We start from the raw sequence: 13,939 nt of genomic DNA, 5'->3' as shown, positions 1-13,939 counted from the left end.
CTTAAAGCGATTTAGGATGCTGGGTGCTTCATGAAGAGTATTTGAGCTGCCAAAGTGCTTCTGAGCTGCTAAAGCATTTTAAAGCTCAGTACTAAAGCGATTTAGTGCTGAACTAAACTTTACAGCAGCTCAAAAAAATAGATGGCAACTGAGATGATGGTATTTGCCATATTGTGTTGATCCAGTGAGCCATTTAGGTGGTTTTCCATCACAGATGAGTGACTGTGTATTAAATACTCTAGAAAACCAAGCTGCAACGTTAAACTGTACTTACCTCCTTACAGCCTGGCCTCTGGTGCACCTCACTAGAGAATATGAAGCTGCAAAGCAACCAGTAGAGGTGCAGATACACATAATGGAAAAAATGGGAGGTTTTAAACATTCTATTATAGTATTTTTTAAAAAAATATGTAAAAGCTACTATTAATACTAACAAAGGTTTGTCTGTCAGATGACCGACAAGCTGTACCACTTCTGCTTTTTAGGAACTGCCATAATTCTTCGATTCCATGTTTTAATCACAGTTGTGAATGCACTTCATTCTGGGGAAGCTGTCCCTGTGTGGGGGAAGAGATGTTCAAGTAAGACTTTATCAGGCCTACCTAGAACTTCTATACTCTCCAGTAAAATCATACCTGTGACTAAAATTATAGATACAACCTTAGTGTAGAATCATGGAAAACCTAGCGGGAAGGGACCCATCTATTCTGACCCAAATCTACCACCACACCGTAGGGTTGCTATATACCATGCCTGTTCTGACAGAAATCTATCAACAATCAAATGGCAGTAAGTGTGCTTATTAACCAGTAGCATCAGTATTACTGTGGTATTCTCTGTATAGTTTGTGCAGTTCCCAAAACAAAACTGGATTTTATGTTGGATGTGAAGTATGTTATACTGTCGGTTGACAGGTAGTCTCTCACACTGCCTCCTTTCAGAGCTGGAGCAGAAACTGTTTAAGAACTTAAAATCCTTATTTTAAAAAGTGATGTTTAGTTTTAATGCATTTTCACTCAGTGCAGGGTACCAAATACACAGCACCCAAAGTGGAGTTGATCTGTGTTTGATAGATTGTTATCTATTAGATGACTAAGATGCATAGAGCATCATTTCAGGCAACATTTATTGCTTCAGGCAATGTGCATCACATAAGCAGCTTATCTCTGCAAAGGTAGATTAAGTGGTCTGTTGGCTTGAGATGGAAAAGATATAGTATTGAAAAAATCATGGAATAACATGACTTGAAAGTTCATTGGTATCTTCTTTCACTAAAACTGTAGCTTACTGTTTCTGCCGACCTGGTTTTTGAATCATCATGAGCCAAAAGGAAGGTTTGATTTCTTAATGAAGTTTTTGCTGGAGTTGCTTCATGAAGTCATTCTGGTTTGGTTTTGGTTTTGTTTTTTTATTGGTGTGCCGGTCAATCCTATCTAGCTTATCTTTGATTTCTTCTCAGATACATAAAAATAACTCTGGTATCTGTAGTAAAAATGTTGACATGTTATTTCCACCAGAATTCTAATCTACTTTCCCAAGTTGAATGGCAGAATATCAGTCTGGTTTAAATTTAACTTAAAGGACACATTTTATATGTATGTGTTACCTGCATTAAATCACTTATTTCCCTGAATTTCTTGTTCAGGGAGGCTTCCAATTGATCAGGTAGGATAAATAGATAGCTGCTTAACCTAATATAAAGTCTTGTATGCAACTGTGTCAGGAGGAGATACTGAACTTGACTGATCTACGTTATTCCATTTGGAAAAATAACTTTTTTGATTACTTAGCTGGGGTTCTGACTTCCAGGTCAAATTTACGGTACTCGAGGTTCATACTGTTTTCATAACTAGCATATTGGAAACCATCATCAGCAAAAAATATATCTCCAAGGGAACAGGGAAAGTATACTTCTGATGGATATATTAACTGGGATTTGAGAGTAGCTCAAACTCTTGCAGCAAGGTTCATATGAATTCATACACACCAGCTGTCCAGCGTTACCTTCATATCTGGCTCTTCTCTGATCCTATTGCACAAATCCTGGCTGTACAGCACATTACAGGGATGAAGACAAGTTAATCTCTACCTTTAGAGTCTTACCCTTAGCAAACCCTTCTTGGCAGCAGGCAGAACCACTCACCCAGTACTAATTCTGTCTCAATTTATTAGATGAGAAGTGGCAAGACACTAACTTCATGAACCAGAAGCATTTGCAGATCTAATCATGCTATATGCAATTTCAAAATGTCTGCAGCAGTCTATGTGTCTATTAATTGCACTGGCAAAATACAGTGTAGTATACTAAGTTATGTATAATATAGACTTGTTGGAAGACATTGGGGTTTTTTTAGTTAAATGCATTAAGATTTCAATAGCTAATACTATTTTTATTTACATAAAACACATGGAATTAGCATTTTTTTTAAAAGTAACATTTAGTATACCTTTGCCGTGGCTCCACAGACTGTTTGGAAGAAGCTGAGTATTGTTTAAAATCCTCAGGTAAATCTGTGTCAGAGAAATCAGTTAAGCATAATATAAATATGTATACATGCTTATGAGTGAAATACATGAATAAACTCATACATTGTCTCATTCTCATTTCCATTAGCTCCCTTCTCAGAAAAAGCTCTCCTGATCACTTGAGAAATCAGGTGGTGTTTTAAAAAATAGATAGACATTCCAGTTAACAACATTAGAATATTAATAATATTGTAGTATCCAGGGTTTGTGCCCTAAACCTGTGCTAAGAGTCATAAAGCTAGAGATTGTACTTATTCAAGAACCCACAGTCAGCAAAATAAATTACTTTTGGAAAGCAAGAAAGCAATTATACCAACATTATGTCATACAGGAGCATGAAATACATCTTCTTAATTGGGCTAAGGTACCATTGGAGAGGCTGTAGGGCTAAATTCTAATCCTAGATACGTGGGCACAGACTGTTCAGAGACTGAGATTAGAGCATAATCCTAAAACTGGATTGAGAACAATACATTCCCTAAAGAAAGGAAAATAACTATTTATACTGTATGTCCACTAGTAGAGTTTGCATTGCATGCCTTTACACTGAAATGAAGACATGAATGTTTTACCGCTCTTGCAAGATTGCAAGCAGCAGGGTTTTTTTGTTTTTTTTTCTTTGTAAACACTGGTTTCAGGAAGAAATGAAGACTTAGTATTGGCAAACTCAGTCTTTCAGGAACCCAGTTAGGTTCATAATGGAAGTTCATCTTTTTCCTCACTGGAATGTCTGGGGGCAAGGGGAAACTTATTCCTGTGTGCCACTAAGACAACAGTCAGCCTGATGCATTGACTAAAACCAAAGGTGGAGATGCATTATGCTGAGCACGAACACACGGCAAGAGCCCTCAAAGCCTACAGATGGTGAAGGAAAAAGAAGCAGACCTGCCATACAACATGGCATTGGAAGCATATAGATACAGGGCAGTAAGCAGCTGAGGTGGGAATTGTGCTTAGTTCTTCTCCCTCTCAGCTCAGTGCTGTAGCCACAGGGCTGGTTTCTGCAGAACAGTAGTGCTAATGTTATTCATTTGTTATTTGTGGCAGCACCCAAAGGCTCCAGCTGTGACCACAGCGAGTGCTTTAACTATGCCTTTTAAAAACTTAAGTCGAATAACTAAGCAAGGACTAACAAAAATAGTAGTTGTAGCAGAGAAAGCATGTGCATGCACAGATGTGCATAACATTGTACACCCACCCTGTATCCTGACAAACTGGTACATGGAGAAGTGGTTTACAAGGGATGGGTTCTCTATTACATTGGTTGTATACAGAGATAGAAGCATCATGTAATTTGTTTTCCTTGTGGATTTATTTCATAATTAGGGATGACATTTGAAACATTATCTTCTTGTCTGATACTTTGAGAAGCCTGAAAATTGCGAAGTGTGGCATAAGTGGGATCAGTTAAAGGGAAACTAAATTATTTTCTTACTTTTTAAGTACTTAAAAATCCTTTTTTTTTTTTTAAATACTGGAAATAGAAGTCTTGGGATGGAAAGCTTTCTGATGATCGGAAAGCGATGCTGGTATTTCCAAATGAAATGCAGTTGAATTTTCATGGCATTTGTCTCTTTAAGATGAAATACTAGTGCAAATGACAACACTCCCAGTTCCAAAAGAAACCAGGTAGTGGAAAGAGGAACATGTTTTAGGAAGGCTATTTAAAACTATCTATATTTAATAACTCTTACTTAGGTAAAGCTCACTTAGTTAGCCAGTGAAGTCAGCCAGAAACTTCACTGGCTAACTAAGAGTTTGAATCTAGAAAACTTGTACTGAATCCTCAGTACCTCCCTGCTTCAGTTAGGATATTAAATCTTGCAGCAGTATCCCTCAGACTTCCCAAAATCCTCTAATAAAACAGAAAACTGTATTTGATCTATCTTATACCACTAAGGTAAAATGGGATGGTGTGGGGTTTTATCATTAATTGTTTCAGGTTAGCTTGCTTTATTACAAAGCCAAAGGCAGCACACACTCATCTTAAAAAACATTTACAGGTATGTTAAATATATATCTAAATCACAGATATCAGATACTAAAACCACTGTTATTTTCCAAACTCATATGAAGTCACAAGTTCTAATACAAACCTTTTCCCCTTGTGAGATTAACCTGTGAAATTACAAACCCAATCCTGTAAGCAGATTCAGAAATCAGTAATTTGAACAGACTGAACGTATTCAGCCCCAGTTTGAAGGATCAGATCATGATAAAATATTTAAGTTAGGATTTCCCCTGTCTCGCTCTTTCCAAATCTCTGGGGCACTGGGGAGATAATGGAAATTCACATACTCTGTAGCTGAGGATCTTGCCATTTTAGCTCGAAAGGCAATAAAACAGTGCCCAAGCTTTTCTCAGTTTACACTTAATATTCAGATAATAACAAGACATAAGGAACCCTCAACACATTATGATGTTATTTTTACAAAATGCATCACAGTGCATACATTGGTGTTCCACAACAGTGCTGGCACCAGGGTTTGTTGCAATGACTATGCACACCAGCAAAATTTTAATTAGGTAAAACTTATGTAGGTACATCAGACTAAACCAGCCAAATATATGTGTGATGATAGCCTTAATTCTGATTGCACGCTGGTTTAGAAAATCCACTGTTCCAGGAAGTATCCATAAAATATTGAGGTTTTTCTGTTGTACTTTAAAAAGGTAAACACAAAGATTAAGCTGTATTATTAACAACCAGTGAAATCTTAAAAGTATTTTGTTAGTTAGACAAGACAATGGGACACTTGTGCATATATATATTAAGCAACTCAATCTGTATCCAAAGTTTTCCAGAAAAACGCTGAATACACAATTACAAGCCTTCCTAAAGTAAAATCCTCCATTTGTGAAATAGATCTTTAAATGTTTCTAAAATTATCAAGTTTGTTATAAAAAAAATACAGTAAGCAGGATTATTTACCCAGAAGAGTACATATAGCAGTTTGCTGAGAAATCAGAACTTCCTAACTTTACTCTCTGCAGTCCAGTGCTGCTTTTAAAGAAAAACACCATGAAGAAGTCTGCATTGATCTGCACTGTTTCTATTGTGAGATAAGTCTTTCCTATCAAAATCTGAAAAGTCATACACCTCTTGGTATTGCTTAGCAGGTGTTGCACCACCATTTATGTAAAAAACTAGCACACTTTATTTTATGTATACTTACATCTATTGTGAAGACCTTAGTTTTGGGCAAAATGAAGACACCGTGAACATCCAGGAGTATGTGTCTTCACTGTAAGTCTTCCTTCCAAGCTGCCGCAGTAATGTGATTGGCAGCTTTTAAAACACATCAAGATTAACGTGTCAAAAACTGCCTTAACTAACGCTGACTTTACTTTAAATACAATTTGAATTTATCTTGATTACCCCTCATCCCTGCTTCTAAGCCCTACCCACTCTGACATCACAAGCTCTTCTCCAATACCATCCCCTAACAAGGCTGTAAAAACATAATTACAAGAAGAGCACTACACTGATCTGATAAACCTATTTCACATTTAACCTGCTAAGCTGTTGTTAGCTTTTAAGATGCTTGATGCATTCACTTAAAATCTTCCTGTTCCAACAAGAAATATAAGAGAAGGTTAACAAGTTGCCTAGCTCTCACACACTGTGTTACCTATTTATGCTGATTTTTGGAGAGGGTTTAAATCTGACTGTTGGCAAACTGTTACCCCAGAACACTGTTATCCCAGAATTGTGTATCCGATTGGATTGGGGGGAACTAGAAGATGGAAATCCTGTTAAGCATATTGTGAGGCTAACACAGGGATCAGATGGTTATACTGCTCAAGCTGGCAATTTACTCTTTAATTCTCACTGCCAGTGAGTTAGCTCTCAGAGTGAATGCCTAGTAAACGACAGATCTTAAAAATGCCGGGGAGTGCTTCTAATATCCATGTCAGCTGATGGACAGCAGGGTTGAAGTTTGTTAACCTCTTATTCACCTGCCTAATATTAATCAAGTACTTGCTGTAAGAACAAAAAATTGCCCCTTATCCTCTCAAATGCTCAAATGCTCTCAATGCTTAAACCTGGAGAAAATGGACTCATTCCTATTGAAAATCGTTCTCATGGAAGTGTTATTATTATCAAAGGGGTGTAATTCTGCTTCTCCTTACTGAAAACAAACTATTTCGTAATAATGTAACACAAAATACAGATATAATATCTAACGTGGGATTATTTTGGATTTTTTTTCAAGTGACTGACTATTTTTGTTGTAAATGCTATCATGGCTAATTTCTTGCTGTCTGGGCCTTCTTTATAAAGAAAAAAATCACACCTAGAATTCTTGTTTAAAAATATATTTCAATACTTGGCTTTAAAAATAATTGTAGGACTTCCTTTAAAAAATAATTAGAAACCAGCTAAAGTAACCTAAGAATAATTTTTATGACATTGTCCAAATTGTTGCATGTGTAGGCAGACAAGGAACTGAAGGAGCATTCTAGACTTAAAGGTAGTTTTCAGCTTGGGTTCAGTCTGCTTTGTCTGTAACTGCCTACAGAAACCTGTGACTTGAAATGTAATGAATAGATACAGTCTTGAAAAAAAATTACTCTGCTGGGATTTTTCGAGACTGTCTCAGTGAGGCTGAAGCAAATGCTTTGTAAATACAGGGTTGCCCAAATGAATTAGAAGTAAATTCTTGCATCAGCATCCATTTTTTTGTCAGATGTTTTAGTCCATGTGAATCACACTTCAGGAAAACAACAAAAAGTTCAATACCAGGAAAAATTACTTCCTGAGGTAGAAGCAAGCCCAGCAATATGATAAGGATATATATTTATTTTTTCCTGTTTTACCTAATGAGGGAAGTTTGGAGAGAGAGCACACGACTTTCAGGACCCCTGGTATTTAGCCTTTGGTTTCTGGCACAGAAGCAGGATTGTTGTGTGCTGTAGTGACGTGTGACAACCACAATTCCTAAAGATGCTTTAATGGTTCCTCTCCAGAGAAGATCTAGTACTTCTTGACTGGATTTCACAGGCATCAGGCAGGGGTGTGTTTCAAATCATGCAGTGGTCTGCCTGTCACTCAGCAGTCGATACAAAAAATGGCAGAGTGGCAATGGCGGGAAAGAGAGTGACGTAGGAGACGAGTTATGAACAGACCAAAGTAATGTAGAGTGTATCAAATGGGCCTCAGTCTGTCAATTAGCATCACTGTTATCTGAGATGGTTTAGGACAGTGTAGTCCCACTTTATCCTGTTTGCAGAGAGGAATGTGTGAGTGGGGAAACACCGACACTCAGATTCCTCTGTCCAAAGGGGATAACTGTAGCCTGACAGCTCCCACTCGGTATCTGGTGTTTGTAATCTGAGCTACTGACACTAGATAAATGTTAATGTGAAAGATGGAGCTGAAGTCCACACCACCTTCTGTATGCTCTTACCCAGACTTACAGCTTGGGGTTACCTCTACGGCAAGCAGTGAAGAAGTCCCAAAACTGGGATTTGATCCATCCAGTATAGGATGCCTCAAGAGAGCATCATTTCATCATAGGCTACAAGGAATTGGAAGAACATTGCCAAAAACCCAACAGCTTTTGGCAGTTTATGTACTATTCTAAAGCTGAATTAAGAATGAGGAGACTCTTTCTCAATTAATTTCAAAAGCAATGTAAACTACATCACATCTTTTACAGTTTTTGAAGTACCAGAGTGGGTTATCACTGTGAATTCAGCTCCATGCACTAAGGTAGATATCGCGTTAATGTTGTCACTAGACTTTTTGTCAGCACTGATTTGGGTCAGAACTTCCTTTGTTCCCTTTTGACAAAATCAATGACAGACATGGCTCAGGTAGTGGGATTTTATCTCCAGATATGTATGGCAAAAAATTGTATTAGACCATTTTATTGCAAGTTCAAAAATTATGTTGTTTGCCAGAATGGATTTGTATAAGTAGAAGAGAACCTGCTAAACTAGAGTCTAAGCAGGTTTTAATCCAGTTTCTGAACACTGTCACAAGTGAGGAATCTGTGAGTGATAATCCTAATGTCATTTTATGAAGTTCACTGAAGCAAGATACACTTCAGTGGAGACTTATTTCTGTATACTGGAATGAACCAGACTGATACAGAACTTGGTAAATGACTTATCACAGATCACCCCATCTTTTTCCAAAATGAAATCTGTGTTCAGGCTAATCAAATTCTTTAGCTAAACCTCACTGCATTCCAGGTTTCCCCCAAAAGGTCTAAATCAGGAGTGCCACAAGCACAAGTATGGAAAGGGTGGTCTGATGGATGGGTTAGGAAGTCTGTCACTGGTAGACTGGAAATTGCAAGAATGAGCTTGAACAAGAAGTGGTGTTCTGGATTCTAGAGTTCTGGGCGTAGAAACAACCACCAGACTATACAGTGACACAGCTGGCTTAGAAACACACAGGATCTTGCCTTTGGGTCTACTCACAAGAAACTGAAAAGTAACCAGAGAAGGGAATGGGCAAAGCTGTGTGTCAGTGCCACTGTAATCTTCTGATGTCCTGGGTATGCAGAATGTCCTTTAAGCTATACCACTCCTTAGGAGTTGTTTTTTTTTTTTCCTCAATCCTCAGCCTTTTGCTTGGTTGCAGGGTAGGTGCTCTAGTTCCTGCCTGAGTTGCAAGACATGCTGAAGAGGGAAGTGCCCAACTTTGGTGTTCATCTTTACTAAATACGTACTGACAAGGTCAGCAAATACTCACTGGAAAGGTAACAGGTTGCAACATAAGTGGCTGTTCAATGGGAAAGCATTACATTTACCACAGCTCTTGTGAGAAGTCTGGAGAGACTAGGTTGTTTACACAGCTGTCCCATTCCCAGTAGAAATCTGAGAATTAATCAGAGAGAACTGGACCCAAGCAGGGACAAAGCTGAAGCTACTAAATTTTACTTAGCATGGCTGATCTCAATTTAAAAGCCAATGAGTGACTGTGAGAGATTAAATACGGCTAACCATGAAGTTCCTTTGAAAATTAAATTGACCAAGCATTGTATGTTGGAAGATGACTGGATTTATGTGTCCCTGAATCAAAATGGTTGGAAAGGTCTGGATTTAAAACCGTACAAGTTGAATTTTTAAATGTTCAGCTAACGGTATCAAACAAGACTGAGATGTTTTGGTCAAAACTGTCAAACTGGCCACATGCTGAAAGAGCAAATCAGTTGGTAAAATTATATTACCATTTCCATGCACACACACCAGAGGTAACGGAAGCCGCACTCTGCCATGTTGGTGTCATCTATAGAATTTCACTCTGGATGTGCCTTTTTACATTGGAGTAATAATTAACAAAGCAAATGACAATATACCACTTATTATCTTTAATTGAACCATTTTAGGCAAGACATGTTTTCATATTTGCTTGTTTGGCAATTTTTTCATTAGCCTGTGTATGTATTTAAGGTATTTTTGGATGTGGAAAGGCAAATTATGACTGCGCTGCTATCACATTAAAAAAAACCTGTTGAGTAAATGCTCTTTTTTTTTTTTTTAACTAACTTTTGAAATAACAGCTAGAAATACAGGGACTCAGATGCTGTCATTTAGGATGAACCTAAAAATGCTTTATAACCAGCTCATCCCCATAAAGTTGCGCTCTCTGGAAACACATATTCAGGTTGAAGTTCCACAGAAGGCAATGGGGAGTTTTGCTGAACTATCCAGACCCATTGTACCAGATGGTACCATATGGAAGTAACACTGATCCTTGGACTCTGTTGATTTTTAATTAGGTTTCTAGTAATTAATATAGTTTGCAGGCCTTGCATGAACTCTGCAGGTTACCCATTCACATAAATGATTAACTGGAAAGGGATTAATTCTGGCATAAGTTCAACCAAAAAGAATTTTCCAGCTTGAAAATCTTCTCTATCAGACTAATATGTTGTAATAGAGAATTAAACATTGTTCCTATTTGTGTAGCTCCATTTAAGAAAGTGTAAGTCATTATCAGAGTGTGAAAAATATCTGCATTGTGGAAATAAATACACATTTGCAGTGATGGATCTATTAGTCATGCTTTTTATGGAAATCAAAATGCCTATTCCATATGACAGAATAGCTGGGAAAATCTACTTATCATTGCTATTATTTTGGCTTTTAAAAAAAGAATACATTTTAGAATTCTACAGTTTATGTCTAGCAGCTCGTACTGGTATATGCAGGGCTGAAATTCTTATAACTATAAATCAGGGGCAGCCATACATCTCTGCTCACAACCTGTTCGTTCAGCACATGCACTTGCTGGATTGTCCTGCCAAGTGTGCAGCCCTTTCAGCTCGGGCAGAGCCCGCCTTTGCATGCTAGCACCACAGTTTCATAACATTAATTTTTATTACATTTTAAAGAGTAGAAGTACAGTGAAACGTCAAAATGTTCCTCAAACTTTCCACCCATGAAAAGTCTGAGTTTAGGGGACTGTTCGAGGTCACTCGGAGGCATATGCGTTTCTGAATGCAAGGTTTTAGCTGTTTCCCTATGTTCTCAGTGCCTCTTCAAACCCCTTCTGTGATCCATCTATGGTTGTACATAAATACAGAATTGAGGGAGTTGGATTTAGTTTTCATAACCCAGTCAAATGTGTTTTAAACAGCTGCCTCAGGAACTACTGTAGGCTGATGGGCTATTAAAATCAGAAGGTGGAATATTTATTTTGTGGGAAATGATGGGGATACTTGAATACTTTGGACCAAATTGAATCCTCAGGCATGCATATATCTCAGTGTAGGGAAGTCTGGAATTAATTTGCTCCAGGGAAATATTTCTATGTGGCACAATAATTTTTGAGAGTATAAGAATGTGTGGAAAATAGTGTTTATCCAGGTGGCAGCACACTGTTGAACTCTACCTGGAAGCCTAAGCTATGCTTCCCAGCCTAGGTTCTGCAGAGCACTTCCCAATAGTGAGTGCAGCTGCATCTATTCATTCATCCTTGGGGAACTGTCTTTCCAGCCCATCTTGTGTGCAGTGTCTTCTGAAGGATTTTGTGTAGACCTAAAGCTGCTCTGTGAATTGCCTGGATGTAAAGAGAGTCAACATCAAATTAGTGGATGATACAGATGTTGTGGCACTAGCAACATACCACCAGTGCCAGCTGAAGGCTTCTCAGCTATGTAAGCACGTCTGATTTTTGCTGCCTCACTTACAAGGGCTTAGAACTGGGTCAGAAGATGGAGGGATGAGAGAGAGGATGGGGAGAGCTGTGGAGGGTATGGTTTGATGCACGTGGCTGGGCAAGATGAGGGCAGGGAACCTGGTGCTGCAGCAGGCCACTCTTCCCCTATCCTGACTCAGCAGCAGCTCCTGGCACATGTATTCTGAGTCAGCACAGCCCAAGAGCAAGTCACCTGGCACTGGCAATGTCAGACACAGGGCAATAAGTGTTTTTCCACCCCCAGCAATTTCTTGGCCCGTGCAACTGCCCGCTTCACCTAGGCAGCCTGCAACAAATTGAGCCAAGCAAGAGAAGCCCATGGAGGCTGCTGCAGGCAGTAGCAATCACACAGAAAGGAGAAACGCAGCAGCAGAGATGCATGCTAAGGAAAGAGAGAATGAATAACATGGCAGTGATTCAGTCTCCTTTTCCCACAGAGAGAACAGTGGCCTCACTAGGTGTGAGCAAAGCAGGGGAAGGGAACTGCCTTAGAAGCAAACAAGGGTCAGTGTGTTCGTACATGCTGCAGGACTTGGACTATTAAATATTCCTAGCAGATAAATATCCAAATCATTGCATTCTATATAAATATTGGACCAAGTGCCTCCCTGGTATAGCTGCAATGATTGTGCGACAGCAAGGATGGGTTTAGTCCAGTGTGTTTAGATTCTGTATTATTTTAACCATGTACTTCGGGTTTTGTTTTCCTTTAATGGATAATAAGGGCCCTCCAAAACAGAGTTGCTACTTTGCTTGGGTTTCATCAAAAGAGACACCACTAAAGGGAGAGGAAATCCCCAAAATGATACTCAGTGATTAAGTACATAGAATATAGGATTTCAGTGTTTGCAAATCCTTTTTTTCAAATGAACTTGTGGCACTAATCCTCTAATGGCATTATTTCTTTGGAATATATGCCGGATTAAGGAGTCACAATGAGGCAAAGTACAAAAATCCACATTAATCTCTCACTGGGGAATGCTGTGTGGGATGCACCTTTAACTATGTTGTTCCAAAATTGGTTCTGTTCCTAACCTTGCCCCAGGTCTGCACAGAGGGAAGAGTAGATATAAACAAGTGTGACACTGAGCACTTGGCAGATGGTCACAAACCATTTAACTGGATAGAAAGGGGAAGGCGTTTATTATTTTTAAACTCCAAAAGCTAAGCCTGTCCTGTGCTGCCCATGACGTACTGCCAGAAGCAGATGCACAGGTCTGCAAGGCAGGAGCAGGACACATGTTCAGAAGGATGCCCTGGGGGAGACAGCAACCGACACAGCAAGGCCCGGTCTATCTGCTAACAGGGGCATGGCTTGGCCTGGCTGTCAAGATATATTGCATATTCACAGCACAGCCTGGATCTGTTGCAAAGTAATGTTTCAGCCCAGCGCAGCCACCTCACTCCAGTTATGCTGCTTTGTTTTGGGATAATCCTGCTGTCCCCTCTTCCCTCATAGATACTGTAAAAAAGATAAAGATTTGCTTTCTAGGAAGAGGAAACTAGGTCACTGCAAAACTATAAAACTACCTTTCCCTTCTCACCGGATTACAGGATGCTGTCATGGTGCCATGAGGTATTTTCACTATCGTTCAGCAGCTTAAAATGGTGAAAGAATTTCTGAATGGGCAACACATCACCTAATATACTGATGTCAGAGCATCCATGTTAGTCCAGCCTAACCACTGTAATTGGTGTTTAACATGCTTAAGGATTTCTCCAGTTCCAGGGAGTGGAGTTTATAGAGTGGAGATACATTGAGTGTCTTGGGCCAGCAGAGCCTGGCGCACATTCACAAATATGGGTTGCTTTGCCTCTTGTTTCATCCCTGGCTGCTCTCTTAATCACAAGAAGTGGAAAAGAGCTGTCAAATTCAATGAGGTCCATACCATCAGAAATGCTTCGGATTTTCAGTAGTCTGCATAGCTGAGATTCCTGAACACTGTGAGGTGAATTAGCACACAGGGAGGTGATCTTTCCCAGTGGATGCAGGTCTGTAGTGAGATGCTGTTTTCAGAAACGGACAGAACAGCCTCTGCTGGTGTCAAAAACCCCTAAAACCAACTTGGAGATCCTTTCTGCTTGGGAATATGAATGTGTCCTGCATTTCTTCAGGGAAAGATGGTTCATCACAGTGATTTTGCACGTTTTTTTTCTACTGTAAATGTTTCCTAGCATGGTACTTCTCATCGGCAGGAGGATTTTCCTGATATTTTTTTCTCTTAATCTTACCCTGTTTGGTCACAGCAGCACCCT

General features: G+C 39.2%; 2 protein-coding genes across 4 annotated transcripts in view; one reads left to right on the top strand and one right to left on the bottom strand.

Annotated features, from left to right (window-relative positions):
* The window catches only part of SAMD7 (sterile alpha motif domain containing 7), a 39,664-nt gene extending 25,729 nt beyond the window's left edge, over positions 1-13,935 (bottom strand). For 2 of the 3 annotated variants that reach the window (XM_080410517.1, XM_080410519.1), the window contains exon 1: positions 2,448-13,935. In XM_080410517.1, the coding sequence (XP_080266643.1) occupies positions 2,448-2,611 (164 nt within the window). In that variant the 5' untranslated portion in view covers positions 2,612-13,935. The remainder of the gene's footprint in view (positions 1-2,447) is intronic. The other variant, XM_080410518.1, reaches the window with a different exon arrangement.
* The window catches only part of LRRC31 (leucine rich repeat containing 31), a 60,335-nt gene that overhangs the window by 27,674 nt on the left and 18,722 nt on the right, over positions 1-13,939 (top strand). The gene's annotated exons all lie outside the window — the stretch shown is intronic.

This window comes from Falco punctatus (genome assembly GCF_963210335.1).
Source record: "Falco punctatus genome assembly, chromosome: 13".
NCBI classification, from domain to species: domain Eukaryota; kingdom Metazoa; phylum Chordata; class Aves; order Falconiformes; family Falconidae; genus Falco; species Falco punctatus.
Note: the sequence above shows the minus strand (reverse complement) of the source record. Positions and strands in the feature narration are given on the sequence as shown.